General features: G+C 40.3%; 1 protein-coding gene across 3 annotated transcripts in view; it reads left to right on the plus strand.

Moving 5' to 3' along the window:
* Nucleotides 1-1388: 1388 nt before the first annotated feature.
* Nucleotides 1389-22126, plus strand: part of LOC107089790 (AT-rich interactive domain-containing protein 1A-like) — a 71865-nt gene continuing 51127 nt past the window's right edge. The window contains exon 1 of one of the 3 annotated variants that reach the window (XM_015382759.1): nucleotides 1389-2671. In XM_015382759.1, coding sequence (XP_015238245.1) covers nucleotides 1790-2671 — 882 coding nt within the window. In that variant the 5' untranslated portion in view covers nucleotides 1389-1789. The remainder of the gene's footprint in view (nucleotides 2672-22126) is intronic. The other 2 variants (XM_015382760.1, XM_015382758.1) reach the window with 2 other exon arrangements.

Consider the following 22126-nt stretch of genomic DNA (forward strand, 5'->3'; position numbering starts at 1 on the left):
TTTTATACTTTAAGTCAGAGGTCTTCAACAGGGGGTACCCGATCCCTGTAATGGGGTGAGTATAGGACCAGTTTGATGTAACACAATGTAATACAATATATATGATTAGTAATTATATTATATTATATAATTATAATCCCTGCACCATCTGGCCATCAATTTGGGGGTCCTTGACCGGGAAACCGTTGTAGACCCCAGCTTTAAGTCTTTATAGGGCAAGATACTGTTTTTGATCACTTGCATACCCCTTACAGATGGAGTCCCCCCCGTCCCTCAGTGAGGCCTAGACACACAAGATCTACATCCAGCCATTCAGCAAAGATACTGCTACATGGCTGTACATCTTATTTTGGCATTTGACCAATTAGATGAGCCCTTGAATGATATATTACCTACTGGAAATTAAGTTAAAAAGTTGCAAGTTGGAGTTTCTTGTTATTACATTGACATTCATTTTTGCCGTGAAAATATCCATATATTTTGAATGTTACAAAGGTAATAAGGTCTTGTCCAGGATTCCAATAAGACTATTGGCTTGAAATGTTGAATTTTCGAAGTATTTCACTGAGTGCCCTATAAAGGGTTAAGTAGTTTTTGGAGCACATACTTTTTCAATTTTACTTGAGTAGAGAGGTCAAGTTAATACTTTAACTTTTACCAGAGTGTTTTTAAACTGCAGTATCTATACTTCTACTTAAGTAACAAGTGTACTTTTGACACCACTGTATAGTGAGGAGCATTACTTCTAAAAACAAGGCGACAGCCGTTTCAGTTGAAGTCTACGGAAGAGGACTAGGGCCACAAAAAAAAAAAAAAAAATTTACTGATTATTAAATTTTATTTCAGTTTAATATGGGACAAAGTCAGAATTCTGACTTTAACTTCATAATTTTGGATCTTAATGTAGATGGGTACCATCTACATTAAGACGGGTCCCTGGTGATGTTTCATTAATAGAAGAGCAGAAGGTGATGAAAAAAAGAGAGCTAGTTTAATCTTTAAAACAGACATGGCTACAGATTGATGCTAAAATTTTTGTTAGCTGTCAGAATTCTGAGATTAAAGTCAGAAAAATGAGAAAAAAGTCAAAATTCTGAGAGAAAAGCCTGAATTCTGAGATTAAAGTCAGAATTCTGAGATTAAAATCAGAATTCTGAGATTAAAGTCAAAATTCTTAGATTAAAGTCAAAATTCTTAGATTAACTAATTGACTTTTTTCTCATACTATACTGAAATAAATTGTAAAAATCAGTTAACTTTTTTTTTTCAGTGGCCCTAATCATCTTCCTGTATGCTCTCAACAGGCGTAAACACGGAAGCTAGCTCATTCCGGTCCAGGCCTCGCGCTGTGCTCCACTCCAGGTTTTAGAAGTCTCGCGCAGGTCAGTAATGGCTGTGTCTCGCGGAGCCTCGTGCTGGTCTGGTTGATTTCTAGCTCGCGCTCTCGTTCTGTAACAGACCCCCCTCTCTCTCTCCCCAACACACACGCGCATAGACAGGCACAGTGGCTGGTGTCGGTGAAATTCATTTCCCTGCCTCTGTATTTATACATTCTTTCTTTCACAAAACTTTACCCTCCATGTTTGAAGTTTAAACGCGGTCGCTGTGGATTACCGGACACCGGTGCGACCGGAGGAACGAGGGGGGAATGAACCGGGACGACGGGTATGTTGTTACAAATGTAATTTTATTATTATTATCCAATGCTTCTTGGGAGTTTAACTGCGAGCGAGTCGCCGTGCTGAAAGAGAGGTAAAGAAAGAGTGGAGGCGAGAGAGAGGGGGATATCATGGCCGCTCAGGTCGCCAGCGTCGCCGCTCTCAACACTAGCCCGCCATCCGAACTCAAAAAGCCGGACCGGGACCCACAGGACGAGTCGGTACCGGCCGAGAAGCAGCATGAAAACAAGGACACGGGACCTGACGCGGGATCTCCGGGAGAGAAGGAGCTGCAGGACGGCAGCGATGCTGGGGGGGGAGGAGGAGCGGACCCTGACATGAAGAACGGGAATTTAGCCCGGCTGAATAATAACAGCAGCAACCAGAATGATTCAGGCGGGCCCGAAGGAAACAACCTGCCCGGGATGGGCCACCACCACCCCGGAGCCTTCCCTCCACCTCCTTACGGCTACAACCAGCACTACAGCCGGGGCCCTTTTCCTCAACATGGCGGACAACAAAGCCCTGGCATGGCAGCTGCATCGGGGCCGGGCATGATGGAGCCTTACCCCGCTAACTCACACGAACACGGCTACCACAACAACTACAACAGCTACAACCAGTTCCAGAACAGGACTTCCTACCAGGGCCAGGGATACGGGCCCATGAGCTCCCCGCGGAGCAGCCAGCCTCCGGCGGCTGGGGGGCAGCCAGGCAAGCAGCAGCAGCCGGCAGGAGGAACCGCTGCTATGGCTGCCTCCTACAACAACCAGAGGTACAGCATGGGGACCCAGCAGCCCACATCCACGCCGACTTTAAACCAGCTCCTCACGTCCCCGAGCTCCGCCAGGAGCTACTCCAGCTACCCCCAGGGAGACTACAACAACCAAGAAGGGCCCAATAAGGGGGCAGGAGATCAGTATGCTGGGGTCCATCCGGGCTGGCAACAAAGGGCCCATCACCCGCCCCCCATGAGCCCAGGAAACACCGGACAGCCCCCCAGCAGGAACCAGGTAAACCCCACCTGCCGCCCCGCATCACTTTAGTGGCTAAAAGAGGCAACACTGAGCTGCTTTTCTGCATCGGATCAGCCATTGTCTGTGAAGCAGGAGCTCTATAAAATGGCTGCCTGTCTCTTGCTGGCTGTTCCTCCCCTGCATCGGTGTTTAAACGGAGCCTAAAGCTGCTACAACAGCTCTGGGTTGCTGCGGGGGTCTGCTCGTTTCAGGGCAGAAGTTTGACTAAGTGGATGAGGAGTTTGTGAGAGGAGCTTGTGTGTGCGTGGAGGTGATATTCCTCCTTAAAGCTCCTGGTTTTCTGTGTTGACATCAGAGCAGCTCCTGTTTTTATTATTGTCAGGATCTGCCTTCAAACTGCTTGTATTTCCCCCCTTTTTGGGGGAGGAAGGGGGGAGGATGAAGATGTCAGGGTTATAAACAGGATGCAAATGACAGCCATGACCGTTAATAAGCATTTGCATCGCCGTTTCTCCTGCAAATGAACCCGTGTTCGGTTGATTTTTTTGATCTCTGATTAATAATAATAATAATAATGAATAAATGCTGTGATTGTAGAGCATTAGTGACTGACCCCTTTCAGGGGGGAGGTTTGGTTTTAGAGAGATGCCCTCCTTCCTCCTTTCACGTGGCTTTTTGCTTCTGAGTTGGCAAAGTGCAGATTTGCTCTTTGCTTTGGGATTTGAATTATGGAGGTAAAAATCGTGCTGTCAGAGCCAGGAGACAGTTGGTCTTGAGTTGACATGCGAGCTGAGATCTGATTGGCTCCCTGCTCCTCCGCTCTTGGCCATTTATAATTGCCTCTAATGGAAGGCTGCAGAAAAACAGCCCCTCTGCTCACACTGTGTGCTACAGCACATAACATTTGGTATTTTATATTTCATTTAGATAATATTAACCCATCTTGTATTTTAATTAAACTCTTTTCTGGTATTAAGTTCAAACATATCTCTAATATATACCTTGCAAAGATAAAAAACAGTGCATATAGATGAATTTGTTTTTATTTTTAAGCTTCTTTTTTTCTTCTTCTCGAGAACAGTTTGCTCACTTCCTCCCACTGCAGTAATTTGCATGCTGACTGTAGTGTTGTGAATCTACCGTTTTGTTTTTGTTTGTGATTAGTTTAAGCCCTCTGTGTCTGCCCACTGAGATATTTTTCCTTTTTATTTGCTGAATCAAAGATTAATGGTTGAGTTTTATTATTTTTATATATATATTTTTTGCTCTTCCGTATCCACTGACTCTAGCACAGCAGATGGGGTAGGTGTGGTCACGTAGCCTCCGTTTACAACGTTGCTCTCTACTGTTTTCAGATCAGGTGCACAGAGCGAGCTGGATCTCTGCTGCCATGTGACCCAGGCACTGGGCTGCACTTCTGTTTACAAGCAAAGTGTCAGCCAAGCGTCACAGCTTTCTTGTAGTTTTTATTTATTTATTTATTTTTTACATTTTCCTTATTTCCTCTGACTGGCAGGGTTTCCATGTCCCAGGTGATTACCTGCTCCACACAGCTGCTTTTACCCCACACCGAATCGGCGTATGCTCATGTCCTGCTGTGTTTGATGCAGGACTTTTTCTATTAGAACATCGGTGGTTTGAAGTGTCAGATTAGCTATAAAATATGGTTTATTTGCATTCTGCGCCCCTTAGATTGGATCAGCACCACATGCTCTTTATAACAGAGGTCACTGATTAGCGGACCGCGGTCAGGATTTGGACCCAACCTGACTTCAAACATTTATAAATTACTGCATGTTGTCTGACGACAATGTCTAATTCCACTTGCGCTGCTTCTCCTGTTTATACGGTAAAGACGTCCGGCTCCAAGCTGCACATGATGCCAATTATCCAATGAGCTGCTATCAGTCTGGGTTGCTGCTGCTGCTACTTTTAGACACAGCAGGCAAACCTGTGGCAAGCCGGGCGATGGGAAAGAAGAAGGAGGAGATGATGAGAAAAAGAGAACAGAGAAAGTGTGGACTGCTGTAAGAACTGTGGTGAACTAGTGAAAGAAAAGTAAAATGGCGTGCTCAAAGATGACCCTGCACATTTAGAGTATGTTTGGCTCAACCTGCTGCTGTGAAGCAGGATATAAACAAAAATAAATATTGTGCAGGGCAGCCTAAAGCCCACTGCTCTCATTAAGCCATAACAGAGAAATAAATAAAATAAAAGTTCAGGTGTTTTATAAAATATGTGCATCAGGAAATTGTCTATATACCAATCTGAAAGATTGTTCTCTACACTTTTGATTTTAAAATGGGAGAATCTTTTTTTAAATTTTATTTAAAAAGTCAGTGTATAACATGGATGCATAAAAACCTGATTTTATTTCAGTGTTAAATTCTGTTTAAGTAACAGATAATTAATTAAAAATGTCTCCAGATCTTTACTGGTTGATGTTTTCTTTATTCAGACCCGGCTGATTTTAATCGGTGACTCCTGTTTTATAAGATGCAGGTCTGGACTTTGACTAGGCCGCTTTAGAGGTGGTTTGTAAATCGCTCCAAAGTAGCTCTTGAATGCGAAGTTAAACCTCCATCCAGCGTCTCCATCTCTGATAGCACCACCAGTACAAGCTGTGCGTCAAAAGCAGAATGCTGTTTAGATTTCTGCCATTTAAATTATTTATTTAAAATCAGAAACAGAAAGTTTTGGTACCAAACATCCAGAACACCTCCTTCCACATATTTGCTGTTGACATTCGTATCTTGGTAGCTCTGCTATATTCCTTCCGCTTCCTTGATTATATTTGGAAAGGCGCTCCCAGAGATGTTCGAGGATTGGAGAAACTGGGGAAACCTAAAACTTTTTAGATCCTTCTTCCTGGACTGTGCTTCTTCGTGATGCTTGTTGTCCATAGATGTTCTTAGAGGAACCACTGAGCTCTTGAGACTAAATGGGCGGTTCTTAGAGTAAATTGGGGTTAAATGCAAATGGAAGTCCGGCTTATAGGTTTTTTATGTAGAAGAAAAACATCCTTTAGCATCTATTTCCTAATTCTGATCTGTTTAGAGGTATTCTATTACATAAAATCCCTAAAGCACAGATTTAGTTGTATGGTTTTGATTTAAAACGAGCTTCTTTAGTGGTTTTCAGGTGGTCTGAAAAGTGTTGTTTGCTTATAAGATCCAAACGAAGTAGTTTTCATTACAGTAGACTTCTTCTTGGGACCAGTGATGGCGCCGCTGAAAGATTTTCAAACATTACGGCCTCTTGCAGCACTAGTGCTGTTTTGGAGTGGCCTTTGGATGACCATCAGAGTTTAACACTCAGTATTTTGGAGCAGATACTTACATTTCCTGCCTTAAAATTTCCTCTGCATGGATAATAAAAGAATCAAAAGGTTGGTAAAATGCCACACAGACTTGGAGATGTTTTATCGTTTTTTTGTTTTTAATTTGGATTACCCCTCCAGCAAATTGAAAACGCTCCCTCTTCCTTTGTAACGTTTCATCTTTGTTGCATTGAACATAATTCAAATGGGTCTTGAAATGCAGGCCAAGTCTTAGTGGGTTTTTGTATGCTTTCCAATATGCTGTTAAATGGCTTTTAAAGCTCAGCACATATTTCCATAAATAAAAAAGCTTGTATGGTTGAAATGTTAGCTTTAGGTGATGGGTTCTGTTTGTAAATATTCTGTCAAATCAATTTCTTTTTTTTTTTTCTTTTTTTTTTCCCGTCGAATTTTGATATAGTTAAAAAAGTAGCAGAGAGGGAAATCTCAGCCACTAATGTTCTGTTTTCTTTACACCATCACTAGTGTCCTTATTCAGGACCGGATATTTTAGTGTCTTCAGTTTTATTTAAAAAGGCTTGGATCATCAACCAATCAGCAGCGTTTAGCTGAACTTGTGTAAATTATGACCAGGGTCATAAACTCAGGAAGAGCAGAAACATGAATGTAGATAATTTTTCTCACGCTGTCTTAGAGGCGATGCTGTGGCTTCAGAAATGTAATTATTTTACAATAGAAGATTGATTTTAGTAAAATTTAAAGGCACCTTTAAAGAAGGCTTTTAATATTACAAAATAAGTAAAAAAAAAAACAAAAAAAACAGCAATATATCGGTATAGGTGTCTAGAACCTGCCGGGTTAAAAACATTTTAGGTTTTGAGTGCGTTAATTGGATGTATAGACCGATACATCGGCCTATTTTACAGGGTTTCCTCTGTTTGCTCTTCGTTCTTTACATTTTTTTGTCGGCCAATGTTTTCTTCGGGTTAATTCAACACTTGTGTAACATTTGTTTTCACAGTTTTTTTTTTTCATCGTGTAAATGGAGAAACAAAAAGCATCATTAGCAGCACTAATCAGGGATCGGCTGGACTGCCGTTAGAATAATCGTTATCGGCCTTTAGAGTCAGGTATCCGTCCATCTCTAGTCAAACAAATTAAACAAAATTAACCCCCCTGATTTAAAACACTGCTTGGACTGAATGTTAAATGTTTGTCAGCCTCGCTCCAAGAAAACTAAACGCGCAGCGGGATTTGAAACTTTTTTAAGCTCAAAGTTTCAATCAAAACAAGTTGGCCCCCTGAAATCAAACACGCGGCGTTCTTCACTGATCTTTACGGTAATGGGTGGAGACAAAGGGACCAAAACTAGAAACGGCTCCTGTTTACAGATTCAATGTTTTTCTAGACATCTTTGTATAAGACATGTTCATCACCTGTAATAATCTAATGGAGATGATGTTATGGAAAAGGAAAAAAAAGAGTTCTCCTCACAAAGCATTCTGGGATATATCTGCCTCTGCTGAGGTCTTTCTTTTCTTCTCATACACTTTGTAGACACTTTTTCTCTTACGACCGTCGGCCATTTTCAAAGAACCGCAGTGAGAAAGGTGAGCTTCAATGACTGTCTGAAACCATAGATATACGCCTGAAAGTGCACATGCACAGAAAAAGATAGCTAACTGGGGACGAGCACGTAGGACGGGCTTACGTAAACATATCACCAGAATGATTGACAATTAGGAGGACAATTAATTTAGATGATCCACTTGGAAATAAAAGATTGTCCTCTATACCTTTAATAACTTTGATAAAAGAATGGTTTTGTGTTTTTTTTTGGAAAATATGTCCACATATCTGGTCTAAATTTTTTTTAACAGTTTTTTAACATTTCCTGAATTAATAAATTGTTTTTTTTCTTAACAAGAGAAAGGGACCGATAATGTTTTTAGATATATTTTTCTTTTCATTTAGCAAATATTTTCTATATGATTTTCAACAAACATCAAAATGTAGTTTAATGTTTTGCTTTATCTTAACTCAGCAATAAATAAATAAATGTGGAGTTCTTTAAAATTTACATACCTTTATAAAATGAGTACATTTCTTTCTCTCTTATTTGTGGGCATGAATTAGTGTTTTTGTTTTTAAAGCTAATGTGGCTTATTGGATTGAAAAGTGAAGCTCCGCACTACAGCTTCCCTTTGTTCAGACAGTTGAAGGTTGGATCAGAACCAGGCTAGATGGGCCGGGCCCGCGGGTCTGGGAGATTTTGAAGCTACAGTGTGCGGTTCAGTCAGGGCCAAACTACAGGAGTAGGTCATCAGAGGGGCTGGTGACTGCAGCGGGGGCCGTCCTTAGGATATTGCACCACGACTTGTTCAGTCTGCTCAGTGGGAAGTCCTTAGACTTTTAATTTAGACTTTTCTTTTACTTCTGTTTTTATTTTTAACTGGGGTTGCTTTACATTTCAACTCAGTGTAGTTTTGTATTATTGTGCTTCAGATAAAGTATTTTAGGTCAAAGCAAATTATTGGTTAACCAGTTGAGTCAGTAATTTCTACTAGAACAGTTATATTTATTTCTTTTTAAAGAAAAAAAGCAAATCTGTAAAACTGTGCTGTAAAAAGCAGTGTTAGCCTGAAGCTCTTTATTCTTGTTAATTTAATTTCTGCAGCTCTCCTGCTCCCCGTTTTACCCAAACTATTGCTGTTTTATACAGTTACAGTTTTTAATAGAATAATTTCTCTCCAGTTTGCTTCTTCTACTTCAGTTGTTCCTTGCTGCTAGGCAGGACTTATTGCAGCTATGCTATTTCGTTATGCTAACACGTCTCTTTTATTGGTTTGCTTTTTAAATCGATGAAATTATGAAGATTTTTAAATGGATATTGTTGTTCAACGGAATGCCAGTGTATCTTTTTCTATTTAAATGAAGACTGAAATGCGATGGGACAAAATAAGAAAATGATCCAATGTTGCAAAGTGTATTATTGGTCGTAGTAGTATTGGCTCTTATTCTGAATTTAAATGATCTCTGAAAGCACACTGCTGCCACCAACTGGTTGAAAGTTTGGGTGCGGATTATTGTAGGCGTTTTAGGTAGCTTCTGGAAGGAGGACCACCACCAAAAAAATGCTCATTTATTCTATTTTTATTAGTAATTATTCTAATAATTCCTTAAAATCACTCTATTGATAGCAAAGACTATAATAACGTGGAATTGCATAACAGCTCATAACTATATTTGCTAATTTTAAAGGGGAAATCTGACGTGAGGCTCTGCAGTTGTGCCCTATTTCATATTTATTAATGCTCTAACAAGTTTTAAATTTACTTACTGTTAAAATATTCCAGGAAACACTCATATTGTATAGGGAGGGAAGCTTAGGATGTTGGTTTAATTATTTGAGGCTGGTAGGAATACTGAGTGTTGGCAGAAGATGAAATCTTGAAGAGGACAAAAATGTAGTTTTAAGACTGTAGAAAGAAAGTAAACTCAAATAATCTAGAATAGGACTGAACAATTTCTGCCAAAATCAAAATTGCAATTGGGATTTTTTTTTCCTTTGCACTGACCTCAGCCATGTAAATGTTTCACTCCAGGGTTTCATTGTTTTAATGACAGTCCAGCTTGTTTTTTCTAGAGTGCACAGTGTTAGGACTTCATTTTGGGGCTTAATACTGCTCGTCTCCAGCAATATGCTTGCTGGCTGCAACTCAGTATTCTGACAAAATCCATTTTAAGCCTATCTCTAACTCTTGTTAAATGTAATCTGACCATAATTGGGTGCTTCTGCAGTTTGAATATTGTTTTATTTAAATTGCATCTATGTTTCTAAAGCAGTAAATTGCCCAGCTCTCACTCGCATATGGAGAACAGTAGTAGAATGAAGCAGAGGGATGAAAAGGAGTTCCTATGTCCTCCAGCAGCCTAGGCCTATAGCAGCATAACTATAGAGATAGTTCAGGATAATCTGAAACTCTAAATATATGTTTAATCAAAAGGAAAATTTAAAGCCTAGCTTGTCGATTTTTTTGTTTTAACAGGGCACTTTGGGTGGACACACGATCTCCACAGCTACAAACTTAAGACTGCTTAAAAAGGAAGAGAAACTGTCAAATCATAGGGTGTAGATGCTGCACAGCATTGGTCAATATTTCATACTATTCTGAATTACATGTAATGACTTATCAGCCAAAGTTCAAGCCGGTTTTTTTCTTTCTTTTTTTTTTTTTGGTACTATTTATAAACCCACAATATCAGCCCTTTGTGAGTGCTGCTGGCTGCATTGTAGCATAGTTTATTAGATGCTTTAAACTTCTCATTCATCAGCACCATTGGCCTTTTAATTGCTGTAGATATATCTTCTGTAATAATCCCATAGAGGTTTTTTTTAATGCTGCCTCTCACCTGCCTTGGGCAGATTGATCGATGGATAAATCTGTTAGTTGAGAGAGAACAGAGGGCTAATATTGTGGGCTGCCATCATGACTGGCACATTAACAGGTTTGTAGTAAGGATTGTTTTGGATGGCGAAACGCCAGGTGTTTCCCCAGCCTGACACATGGGAGTGAGCCATCAGGGATGCCCCTCCTGAGGCTGACATCCCACACGGAGTATGAACTGAATCATAATCATAGAAGCTGAGGTCTACTTGTGGAAGAAATCCCCACGAAAGGGACTTATTCAAGATTAGATGTACTTTTATCTAATAAACAACTGTAAATGGAGCTTCATGGCAGAGTTTATGAAAGAAAGGAGAAAAAAATAAATGCAGCTTTTTGTTGTTATAAGCTCAGATTACTTTTGATTTATCTGCTTAGTTAGACACCAGATATCGGTTGTTATTCCCATAGAATATTGATCTGATGTAATGCATTACTTTAGGTTAAATTGATAAAGGTAAACTGGAAGCTAATCAGGGCCATTCATTTTCTAAAGAATGCTAGTAGTTTATTTACAGGGTTATCAGTCTAACCCTGTCTTGAAAAATATATATTTTATTTGTTTTAGGATTTGAGATTTGGTAGTTTACTAACGAACTAACACTGATGCACCATCTAGTTGACCAAGTTGGAAGCCAGCCATTTTCCTTTTTGAGTCTGATTCAGATTGCCATCAAAGCAAAAGTGGCAGAGATCTGATTACCAGTCACCGGTTTTTGGCTTTGACAAGCTAATGCTAAATTCAATCATTTCTTTAAGAGTGATGAAGTAGAAATATTAAATTTGTAGTTCTTCCATCTTTCTTATTCTAAAGTAAAGCCAAAGTTTAATAGAGTGTAGATGTCTTATATCAGAGGCGTATGATTTTGTGTCCTTGCTCTAGTATTTTACGTTGGTCATTGGTGTGAAATAGCAAGTCTAACCACGTGTATATTCTAGATATATAGGATGTTACGTATGTATGTTAACAGTGTATTTCAGGGTTTGGGTCCACCACTACAAATTTTTACATTTAGGAACATTATTGTGTTAAGCCTTCCTGTTATCTGCTGAAAGTGAAACTCTCTCTTACATTCTTTCTGGCTTAAAAAGCGGACATGTCAGATTAGTTTTTCTTTTAAGTAGCTCTTTTAATCCATTGCTCCCCTTTTAAATGCCCCTTTGATTCTACAAAATCTGAAACTTGAGTTTTTTTTTTTCCATCATTGAGGTTACTTGCAAAGAACAGTGCTGTTAGCTGGGCGTGACAGTGCTTAGGTCACTAGCTGCGTTTCCATCCAACTCAAATGCGAATTTTAAGCAAACTCTTAAAAGTGAAAAAAGGAAATTAATATTTGTTGTGTTTCCATTTGGTGCAAAATGAATTAGCTAAGCTCAGTGAAGCTTTAAGTGATTATACGCCATTGTCCCCATTACCTCCTCACGCATGGCTGTAATAAACACGAAGGCTGCAATCGAGCACTGACCACAGATCAGTAAGACGTTTTAATGAATATATTAGGCTAAGTAAGTCTGTTGCTGGCCGGAAAGTTGTTGTCATGGAACATATTAGCATGTAAAGGTGGTGTTGCTTCTAGCCTGGTCTACACCGATAAAAGGAACATCCAGGAAGATGCCGACAGCAGAAACAAATGATCAGACATGTAAGAGCGGATTCAGAAAAAAGTATTTCCATCTCCTGTTTTGCACATAAACCCTTTTTTTTTTTTTTGCAAAAGTCAAATCTGCCTCAGTGAGTGTAAATTTTTTTTCAAATTTTGCCATTTCCATCGAGTTTCTCTGATGCGTCCTTCAAAATGCACATTAGAAAAAGCTGATGGAAACACAGCTACTGGTCGGGGCAATTGTAAAAAGAAAAAAAAACATGTCTAAGAACAAGAAGCTGTTTAAAGTTTAGTTGAAATATGCTGTTTGATAATTGGTCGTATTTATTGTATAAACTGGAAGGATATTCTAGTTGCACAACATGCCTCTGTGTAAACAACTGATGGTGAGAGATTGGTGATAAACAGTTTAAAAAAAGATAAACAGCCGAATTTTAGGTCACATCTTGTTTTGAACCAAGTTAGCTTAGCATAACAGCTGGGTAATGAAACTGTATTCGTAATCTAACCGACTTGACAGGCACAACCAGTCCAAATGGGACTAATCAAGGTACACATGGTGAGCTGTGATGATGCGCTCTATAGATGGATGTCTGATAAAGGTTGCAGACATCCATTTCTCATTTTGCTTCTTTATCCTTTTCTACCTTTTCTTGGTTTTGTCACTTTCTTCTCATAGCTGCATTTGCTGTCTGGTCATTTAATGCTGATTTTAGGTTAGATGGCGGACCTGGAGTCAGTGTATACTTTCAGCAAAATGATGAATGTGCTCTTCTCATCTGCTGCTGCTGTTTTCGTTTGTTTGTCACCACGATGGCCAGCAGGCTGAGGACGGCATGAAGCAAAAGGTTGTTCTATTGAGAACCGTCCATCTCTGCAGTGCTGTTCAGGCTCATCCAGCTCCATGCTGCCACTTAAGTGTCTCATGCTGCTTATGACGACCAGAACAGCATTTTTTCCTGAATTGTTTGTGTTTAGTGAACACATGAAAAACTTCTGGGAAAGCACAAAGAAAGTGGCCCCGCTGCCGCTTAGACTCCGGTCTGTACGGCTTTGTCGAAGCGAGCCGGGGAAGGAGAGTTAAAAGGAGAAGTTTATTTCCCACTTCCCAGTCTTCACTGCTGAGTAATGATTCTCCACAGGCCACATGGACAGCACGCTGCCTCCTGGCAACTGTTTGTGTGTGAGATAGTGGGGTAGTGTGTGCGGAAGAGGGAGAAACGGTGTCAGTGATACCCAGGGGAGGGAGGGGGGGTTGTTTTGTGAATGATCTTCGTCTGCCTCTGACAGCTGTGTGTATTTGTGTATAAAATACGGCAGTTACTTTGTGGTTTGAGTGTGTGTGTGTTCTCGCGCGTCGCCTCAGGAGCCTCTCTGACCTGCTCTTACTCCACGTGTCGCCAGCCATCCGTCTTTGTGTACTCACATCAGCGTTTTTCATCCCACCGACAATCACAAGGCAGAGTTCCTTTCAAAGTGATGCTTCTTGTTGTTGTTTGCATCAACACTCAAACTTTCCTTTTTTTTCCTTTAAAGAATTTTTGCACAGGGTTTTTTGTTATAGATACTTGGAAATAAAAAAAAAAGATTGCAAAGGAGGAGCAGTGTAAAGTTAGCTGTGTCCGTACTGCTGAAACAGCTCCAAGATTCAGAGGTTAATAAACGTATCGGATAGTGAAAAGGCCGTGATCTGAATAATTGGTCTGCTCTGCGTCGCATGCGGCGGTACAGTGGCGAAATCAAGCACCTCATGGACAAATGTCAGACTTTGGGGTTTTGCATCAGGGCACGCTGAAATGTAAAAGTAATTTATTTCTTTTGACATTTACCTTCGAAAATGCTCCAGATTAGCATAGTAATATCCGCCTCCTCGCCCGCGCAGGACTACAGGCTCATTTACATGACGTATGGGAGGAGGGGGGGTGTTATGCACAAAAGTGGTTAACCTTTAAATAGGTGCAGTTGTTGATACTCTAAAGGTGAAGAAGGATGCTTCTTTCCTGCTCTTATACACATTTCACCTTTGATTTGCGGCAGAAAAGGCTAATGGTTTCTATATACAGCAGATAGCGACGCAGGAGCCGCTCATCTTCGCTTCGGTGTAGTGTTCATTCGACACAATCGTCTCTGTCTTAGACAGAGATTCTCTTTTTGAAACATTTACTGCTTCTGTAGGGTTCAGTGCTGACTAGCTTCCTCATCATAATGGCTGGTTTAAGAGCAGATTAGACTTCTGTAGCTGCACACATTAAATATGGCTTGGGTCTGGTCATNCTCATCTTAATGGCTGGTTTAAGAGCAGATTAGACTTCTGTAGCTGCACACATTAAATATGGCTTGGGTCTGGTCATGAACCAGTTTTGCTGGTATGCTTCTGCAACGTCGGTCTGAAATTTCTAGGGAGGCACAGCAGTTTCCCACCAAAGCATAAGGGGAAGCCTATTCGAGAACTCGCGAACTTCGGTGGATGGTCACGAGAACTTTGGCGGCGCCGGCGGGAGTGTTTATCTTCCTAAACAACAATGGTGCATCTGCAAGATTTTGCGGAGATGGATCCAGAGTTGCTAGACATCGAAGAGGATATATTTGTTTTTATAATTTGTCTGAGGCATCGTACAAGTGGTTGTACTTCCGAACCTCCTCGATTAACCTTTGTTGTTCATTGTCCCTCCGTTTTTTAAAAATGGCGCAGAGGCAGCCACACAGGCAGCTGGAAAGGCATACTAAGGACCAATCATAGCTGCTTTTTCTCTGCACGCTTCCGCTTGACCAGCCAACGCTTAGTCAGGATTTTTTTGAGGTACGCAACAATGGTTGCAGAACCTCTGCAAGGGGGGCATGGTCGCTCACAGAGACAGATTTGACGGTTACAGAGGCTATGCGTCAGAAGCTTTAATTGGCCTTTCAGGTCATCTGCTTGTCTCAGTTAATGCAGAAATGGCCCCGCCCCTTCCGCAGACACTCTGGTGCACCTTCTTGAAATTGTAGGTGACCGCAGACAGGAGGCCCCTGATTGGTCAAATCTACATCCACTCAACACTAGGCGTATTTCCTGTTTGGTACCTTACCGGCTTGTTTGTTTGTATGACTGCCATTGTGAAGATGGACCAGGTAGAACAGCGAGGTGCATGACAACACTGAGACCCTTTTTCCACCTGGATCCCTGCTCTTTATGGCCCTTATGTCCCTCCGTTGTCGCACAAGCTTGCCCCCACTTCCTCACCTAGTTCACGATTGTCGCCCTCTTAGACACCTATTTGTATAAACTCCTTTAAGTATGCAGAAGATAACAGACCATTGCTGAGGCTCCTTTGGTTAACCTTATGGACTGACATTAATCTTGTCTTTAGATGGCTTCTTCATCTTGAGACAAGTCCACTCCTTNAGACACCTATTTGTATAAACTCCTTTGAGTATGCGGAAGATAACAGACCATTGCTGAGGCTCCTTTGATTAACCTTATGGACTGACATTAATCTTGTCTTTAGATGGCTTCTTCATCTTGAGACAAGTCCACTCCTTCAACAAAATACCAGAATTTTCCCTTTTTGGGGATATGTTATGCACTCCAGGGGTAAAGTCTTCAGTTGCCTGGTCCATTCTTTGATATATGGTCATGTTTCCTTTAGAATCAGTCTTTTAGCTTGTCAGAGACAAATATCAATCCATAATTGTTCACATGTGGTAAACAAATTATTTTTGGATACAAACCTAAGATTAGGAAAACCGGATCTAGTGCAACATCCTTAGAGACTAGATGTTCTATAGTTTTTTATTGTTCTCCAAAATTTTTGATTCTCCCTGCATTCTTAGATACAATGAAACAAAGTCCCTTTTTCATCTAAACATTTTGTTCATATATCTGGTTTATTAGGATTGTAGCGATCTAAATTGACTGGTATAGTATAGATTTGCATTAAACATTTTTATTGCAGTAACCTTAAGTGCAAGTTAACTGTTTTGTTTCTGAGCCCTTGTACAGACTGATGAACGTCTCCTCTAGAGACGCATAACTGTCCCTCTTGCGTCGTGGCGTGGAAAAACGGCGCAGACGATGCTTCAATATTGGGTATAAATCAAAAATATCTGCTGCAAGCTCGCTGCTGCAGGAGTATAACCAGCCCTAATGCTGCCACCACCATATTTCACTTTAAGAATAGTTTGATTTTTAGTGAAACTCACAAAGGTTTTTTTTTTGTTTGTTTGGCTCCCCACCCCTGGCCTCAGGAATTAAGATGTGTTGTTCTCAGCATGTCACAGTCAGACCTTTGAATTGACCAGCGATGGTTTTTAAGCTTTATAGCTGTTTGCTTGTTACCAGTGTATCTGATATAGGGCTAAATGATTTAGCAAAAAAAACTATTTTTGCTATTTTACTTTATTACTTTATTTTACTATTTTACTTTCCCCAACAGCTAATGTTTCACTACAGTGTTTCTTTGTTTTGATGACCTTTAACATTGCTTGCCCAGAGTCCACTGTAGCGAGACTTTACTCTTACTGCTGTGGTTTTTACTGTTATGGTTGCTCGCTCCTCTCTCTTCCCTTGTGGTGGTGTTGAGTTGAGTCCACTTTAAGCTGGTTATCACCACCTAAAGGGCTGGAGCCAGAAAATATGTCTTTTTTAATTTATTTTATTTTATTTGCAGTTTAACTAAAATAAAATAAATAAAATTGCGTTTTGTTAAATTGTGATAATATTTTAAATGTAATGAATTGCTCGATCCTAGAAGGTAGAAAAGATAATCAAACTTTTTGTGGTCAGTTTAAAACAGCATCAACATGAATCCGTTTTCTTTGAGAGACGGCAAAGAAACTAGCAAAGATTGTTGGAATTTCAAACATATTTATTGTGAGCGTTTAGCTGCTGGTAAGCCTGCATCAGATATGTCAATATCATGGTGTCGCTGGCAAGGATGCAAGTTGTCGGATGAATGAGTGAAGCTAAAGCTGAAATGAATCATAACTGGACATTTAAAAAAAAAAGAAAAACTGTTTTCTCTTGTATCAAGATTCTCTCCATAACATGAAGAGTATTACAGTTTGCTGCATTACAAAAAGTACACGCCATTATATTTTAACTATATAAGGCTTTTCGCAGCTCTTTAAAAGGCATATAATTATTATTTTTTAAATTAAGGCCTTAATTGGCTTTCAAATCCATTCTATGTGATTATAGTGGCATTTAAAATGCTTTATTTAACCAAAAAAAACCTTTATACAAACAATTTCGTCACATTATATCAAATATAACTGGTTACACTTGTTTGCGCTGAACTGCTTGCTGGAGCCGCTGGTTGCTGACCCCCGTTCTGGGGCTTTTAACCAGGCTTGCATTAGGGCTCATAGAACAGCAAGTATGCCATTTTCAGCCCAACCAATGTTACACACCCTATTCAGACCTTAAGGACCAGCACCAAATACCCTAGATCAGGGTTCTTTAAAGCTTTCCAGGCCTAGGACCCCCAAAATGATGGCTAGAATGAGCGGGACCCCCTAATTATATGTATTGTATGACATTGTGTTACATCAAACTGGTCCTATAGTCACTCTATTACAGATGGAGTAATGTAATGAAAGTAATTTCTCCCTGCGATTATTAAAGTATTTCAGATTCCTGGTTGATGAGACAGGTGTTGTGAATGAAACGGTGTCCAGGTTGAAAGAGCTCCTGTGTGTCGCTGAATGTGTGCATTGATGACTGAAAGACATCTTCTGGCTCCATTTATCTGTTTATTACAGTGTGTTGAATTCATGTTAATGTGGATTTAAAGACATTTCAATTAGTGGAAAAAATTGCAGGTGTATAAAAACAAAAAACAAAAAAAAAAAACAACCAAAACTTTTGTGACCCCAATGCAGTACCTCTGTGGACCCCCTAAGGGTCGCGGAGCCCCTGTTGAAGACCTTTGCCCTGTAGAATCATTCTATCACCCCTTTAAAATCCAAACTGTTTCCCAGCTCATGTGGAAGTCAGACCTTCTGCCATCCCTCCTCACTTTTGATTTGAAGATTTGCATCAGAATGAGCAGGCGTCCTGGAGTATGCAAATAACCAACATGGCGGGTTCTAACGGTCCGATGTTCCTTCATGTTTACCATGTTAGCTCTGAACAGCTTTAGATTAGTTTGATATTTTTTTGTGTTGTTGTGTCTGTCGCTGTCAGACAGCCAGTGTCAGAGCCAGGTCCTTAAGTGGCTCTGCCTCTTTCAGCTGTGGGTGTATTTTTGGCATCTTGGTGAGTGACACACTTTCCGTAAAGGGTCGTCCGGGGCGCCGCTGGTTAGCCTGAATAAGCATCCTTCCCGGCAGCTCCTGCCATGACGTAACCCTCGCTGTCTTGCTTGATCCAAGAGTCATGAATGACTTAGCTTGGAGCAGAAGATGATTTCAGACTCCTGCTTTTATTCCATCACCTTTCCCATTAACCCTCTCATGTGACCTGAGCAGCTTAGCAGCCCCCCCCTGTGCTCCTTAAAATCACAGCTAAGTTTCCAGGATGATTTAAAACGATTGTTTTCCACGTCAGCTTCCACATAAATGATAAAGTTATCCTCTGCATGCTCACCCTACTGGGAGCCCTTCAGATGAAAACAGCAGCCTCTCCGTGAGCAGCCGCCGTCACCTGGCAGTACGGGTTCGGACTGACGGTTTGACAGCTGGCAGTCCGGCTGGATGTTTACTCTTGGCTGGTTTGCAGATGTACTATTGAACTTTCATTGGAGGCTCTCAGAGAGCTGCTTTGATCTACCTGATGGGACTGATTCCTGCTCAGTGCAGTGGTTCTTTCAGCTGGTGCTGACCCAGCTGACAGCCAGTTTTGTTGGATTTAAACTCATCTGTTGAGTTCTTTTGTTTATTTAGGTTGGCAAAAGACAAATGTATCAGCTGGCTGGCAAATTAGCTGATATTAGAGTTTTTTTTCTTGCATCGTTATGGATAATATGTTCCTTCAATGAGCAGCTATGCTGTGAATGCATGTGATCTGCATACATTGCAACTCCTTAATTTGCTATAGATTTAGAGTTAATGTTTAGTTCCATTTGATTTTTATTTTAAATTTGGGTTTGTCTAACATTTAAGATCGTTGTCTTCATTTTTAATCATGTAAAGGAAGTAAAAACGATACCGGCTGCTAGAATCGGCCCAGGTTATATTAGGGATCAGTTAGGCTGATATCAAAATAATCTATTTCGCCTTTTCTAGGCCGTATATCTATCTTTAACTTCTATCTCCTGGTTGAACAACAAAACTGAAGCTCTGGGAACCTTTATGAAAATTTTGCTGTAAAACATGTCTAAAGTTTTTGCAGATCATATAAACTTTTAAACTATTTTGCTAACCTGTAGATCATACTTTTGATTATTAATCAAATAGGCCTTAAAGACGATCTTACACGTTTAAAATCGTCTTCCTTTAAGCTGAAACTAGGCCACCTCAGGAGTTCTGGATAGAGAAAATTAACCTAATTAAGGAGAATCTTTGTTTTTTACTGTTTTGGCATATTTTCTGTTTTGAGGGAATGTGTTACAGTCTATATACTCCAGGTAACAATTAATTGATCACTAGATTATTTCAATAATTAACTAACCAAATTTACTTATCGGCCATAATTGAAACATTTTTCAGATTTTCTTTTTTCTTCTACATTCTTTACATACAGCAACAAAAGAGCCACTAACGAGAATTTCATGTTTATTTTTAAAATCTAAATTATTTTCTTGATTTAGAAATGAAACACTTAAGTTTTTCCTAAACAAACTATGATTTAAATGAAATCCTGTGTGAAACAGAAGGACAGGATCAAACCTGGACTGTCTCCAGAGTCCCACAGGGCTCTGTCCTCCGACTTTTAGTTTTTAACCCTTAATGATGAACCAGATGTCTGCAGGAATGTCTCCTTAGTAGTCATTTCCTTTACTTGTGTGAAATATAAAAAGTTAGCATCTAGGATTGTCATTTGTGCTCTAAATCAAGCCTCTTGTTGATTATAATCAGGATGTTTCCTTGGCAACCCATATTTTAATAGTGTCTCAGTGTATTTCTTTAGAAAGCTGGATTTTCTACATGAGTTTTGGTGTTTTGTGTTATTCTTAAACCCGCTTTATCCTTAAGAAAACCAAAACACTAAAGCTAAAACTTTAATGTTCCAGAGGAGTTTGATTTACACAGCAGCAGATCTTATTCTGAGTATTTTCACTCCTTCTTTTTCTGCCGATTACTGTTTCACCGTTATTACTTTACATAGACGATTAATTATGGCTGGACTGCAACCGCATCGCGGTATCTGCTGATCTTTAAGGACGTCTTTAACCTCCGACCACACATGGCTTCATGTGGCTTCTTCAGCTCAGATCCTGTTGCCGTGAATCTGATCTTGGATTTCATTTCTCCCCCGTGGATAGAGGTGTAAAAACCATCAGGCTCTTATAGATCCATCCAAAAGCTGCCTTTTCCTTTTTCCAAACCGAACCAGAACCCGATTGTCTTCCAGCTTCTCTTGGGTTTCTGTTCTTATTCCTCTCAGCCATGTGTGTCAGAAACTATCAGCTTCTCTGCTGAGCGTCTTTAGAAGCTCTCACGAACAGCTGGTTGAACATCTGGGTGAGTGGGGTGGCGTTTCCTCTGCTCTCCCCCCCCTCACTCATAATCTGCACTTTTACTCCGAGTCATGCGGCGGTCAAAAGAGATGTTTGCATCCAGCTTTAATTAGCAGCGCTGCCTCTTGTTTCCACTTCCTGCTTCCAGGCGACAGGTTTCCAGAGTTCTGTTCAACAAGAACGTCGTTTTTTTTTTTTTGTAACTTTCAGAATTTAAACACCAAATGAGCTAAAATCTTCTGGTTTCCTTCGTGGTAAAATCTAATGAACAGTTGCTGTTATGCTTGTGAGAATCGAGCTGCGTTTGTGTGAAAGTACAACTGATTTTATCAGCTCAACAAAAGTCTGATTCATATCAGCCTTCCACCCTCGCTGCAGCGTGGTTGAACTGAACAGTGATGAATGGATCAGATGAAGTATTTAGCTCACAGTCTGCAGACGCTGCAGCTCAGCGTCACCAATTTAACCCTTTTTGATGATTCTATTTATTAATGAACACTGGGGGGGAAAGAAATCGATCGTATCTGCATGGTGTTTGTAGAAGATTGAATGCATTTTTATGTTTAATCGACATTGTCATCTGTTCTATCTAACGGTCTTATCTGGAGCCAAATGCTAGTTTCTGTTTCAGCCTGCGCAGTTTAAGAGCTTTCAAACCTTCCAGATGTGCAGCTGGACCCACCTTTATTAATGCAGTTGTAGTGAGGCTTCAATAGCTCTGATACAGAAAGAAATCGACTCGTGTCTGCCAAATGGGACTACAGGTGAGCTTGGAGAACCTCCATGGTTTGCTCTACATAGAGAGAAGAAAACCTGGAAAATCAGACTTTTGAATCCAGAGTTAAAGGAAGCTTAAAAGGTTTTCCTCTGGGGAAATCAAAGCCGCCGTGAAGTTAGTCTGGTCCTCTTCAATAATTCATAGCTGCTTCTTCAAATCTGTGAAACCTGTTTCTACATGATCATCAAAAGCAAAGGTACCTGGATAACGTACATTCCTAGATGAATGGCGCTGGCTCATTTCCAGACAAGATTTAAAGTCCTTACCGCTTGGTAGAAATCTACTTTTCCCACCAAATGTAATTTTCAGGGTTTTTTTATCTGACCGTTTTACTGGGTAGATGATAACTTGTGACCTTCAGCTGTTTGGGCCTGACTGTTTAGGAGTCCCCCTGAACCCATGATGCCCCTGCCTCTCTAACACCTATATGTTCAAAACCTGTTTCTGAGACAGTTGGTCTCATTGAAATTCAGCCTGTTGCTCTGGTTGTAGCGTGATTTAGAAAACTTTCAGCGTTTGGGTCGGGGGCCAGATGTCAGCCAAGGGGCTGATGCACTTCAAAACTGAGCGCAATAATTTCTATTTGAAATGCGCTGGACAGAACATTTAGTCTCTCTATTAAAGGAAAAGTCCGGTCATAGTCAGAAATCAAACTTCTGAAAGTACTTTAAATATTAAATTATTTCATACTGATCAGGAAATAAGTGTTTTTAATTAAGAGTATTTTTCATTTGAATGAGCTTTATTGGAGGCATCCATGTTTGTCAAAGAACACTACTGC

This window comes from Cyprinodon variegatus, unplaced genomic scaffold (assembly GCF_000732505.1).
Source record: "Cyprinodon variegatus isolate N-32 unplaced genomic scaffold, C_variegatus-1.0 Scaffold265, whole genome shotgun sequence".
Taxonomy (NCBI): Eukaryota; Metazoa; Chordata; class Actinopteri; order Cyprinodontiformes; family Cyprinodontidae; genus Cyprinodon; species Cyprinodon variegatus.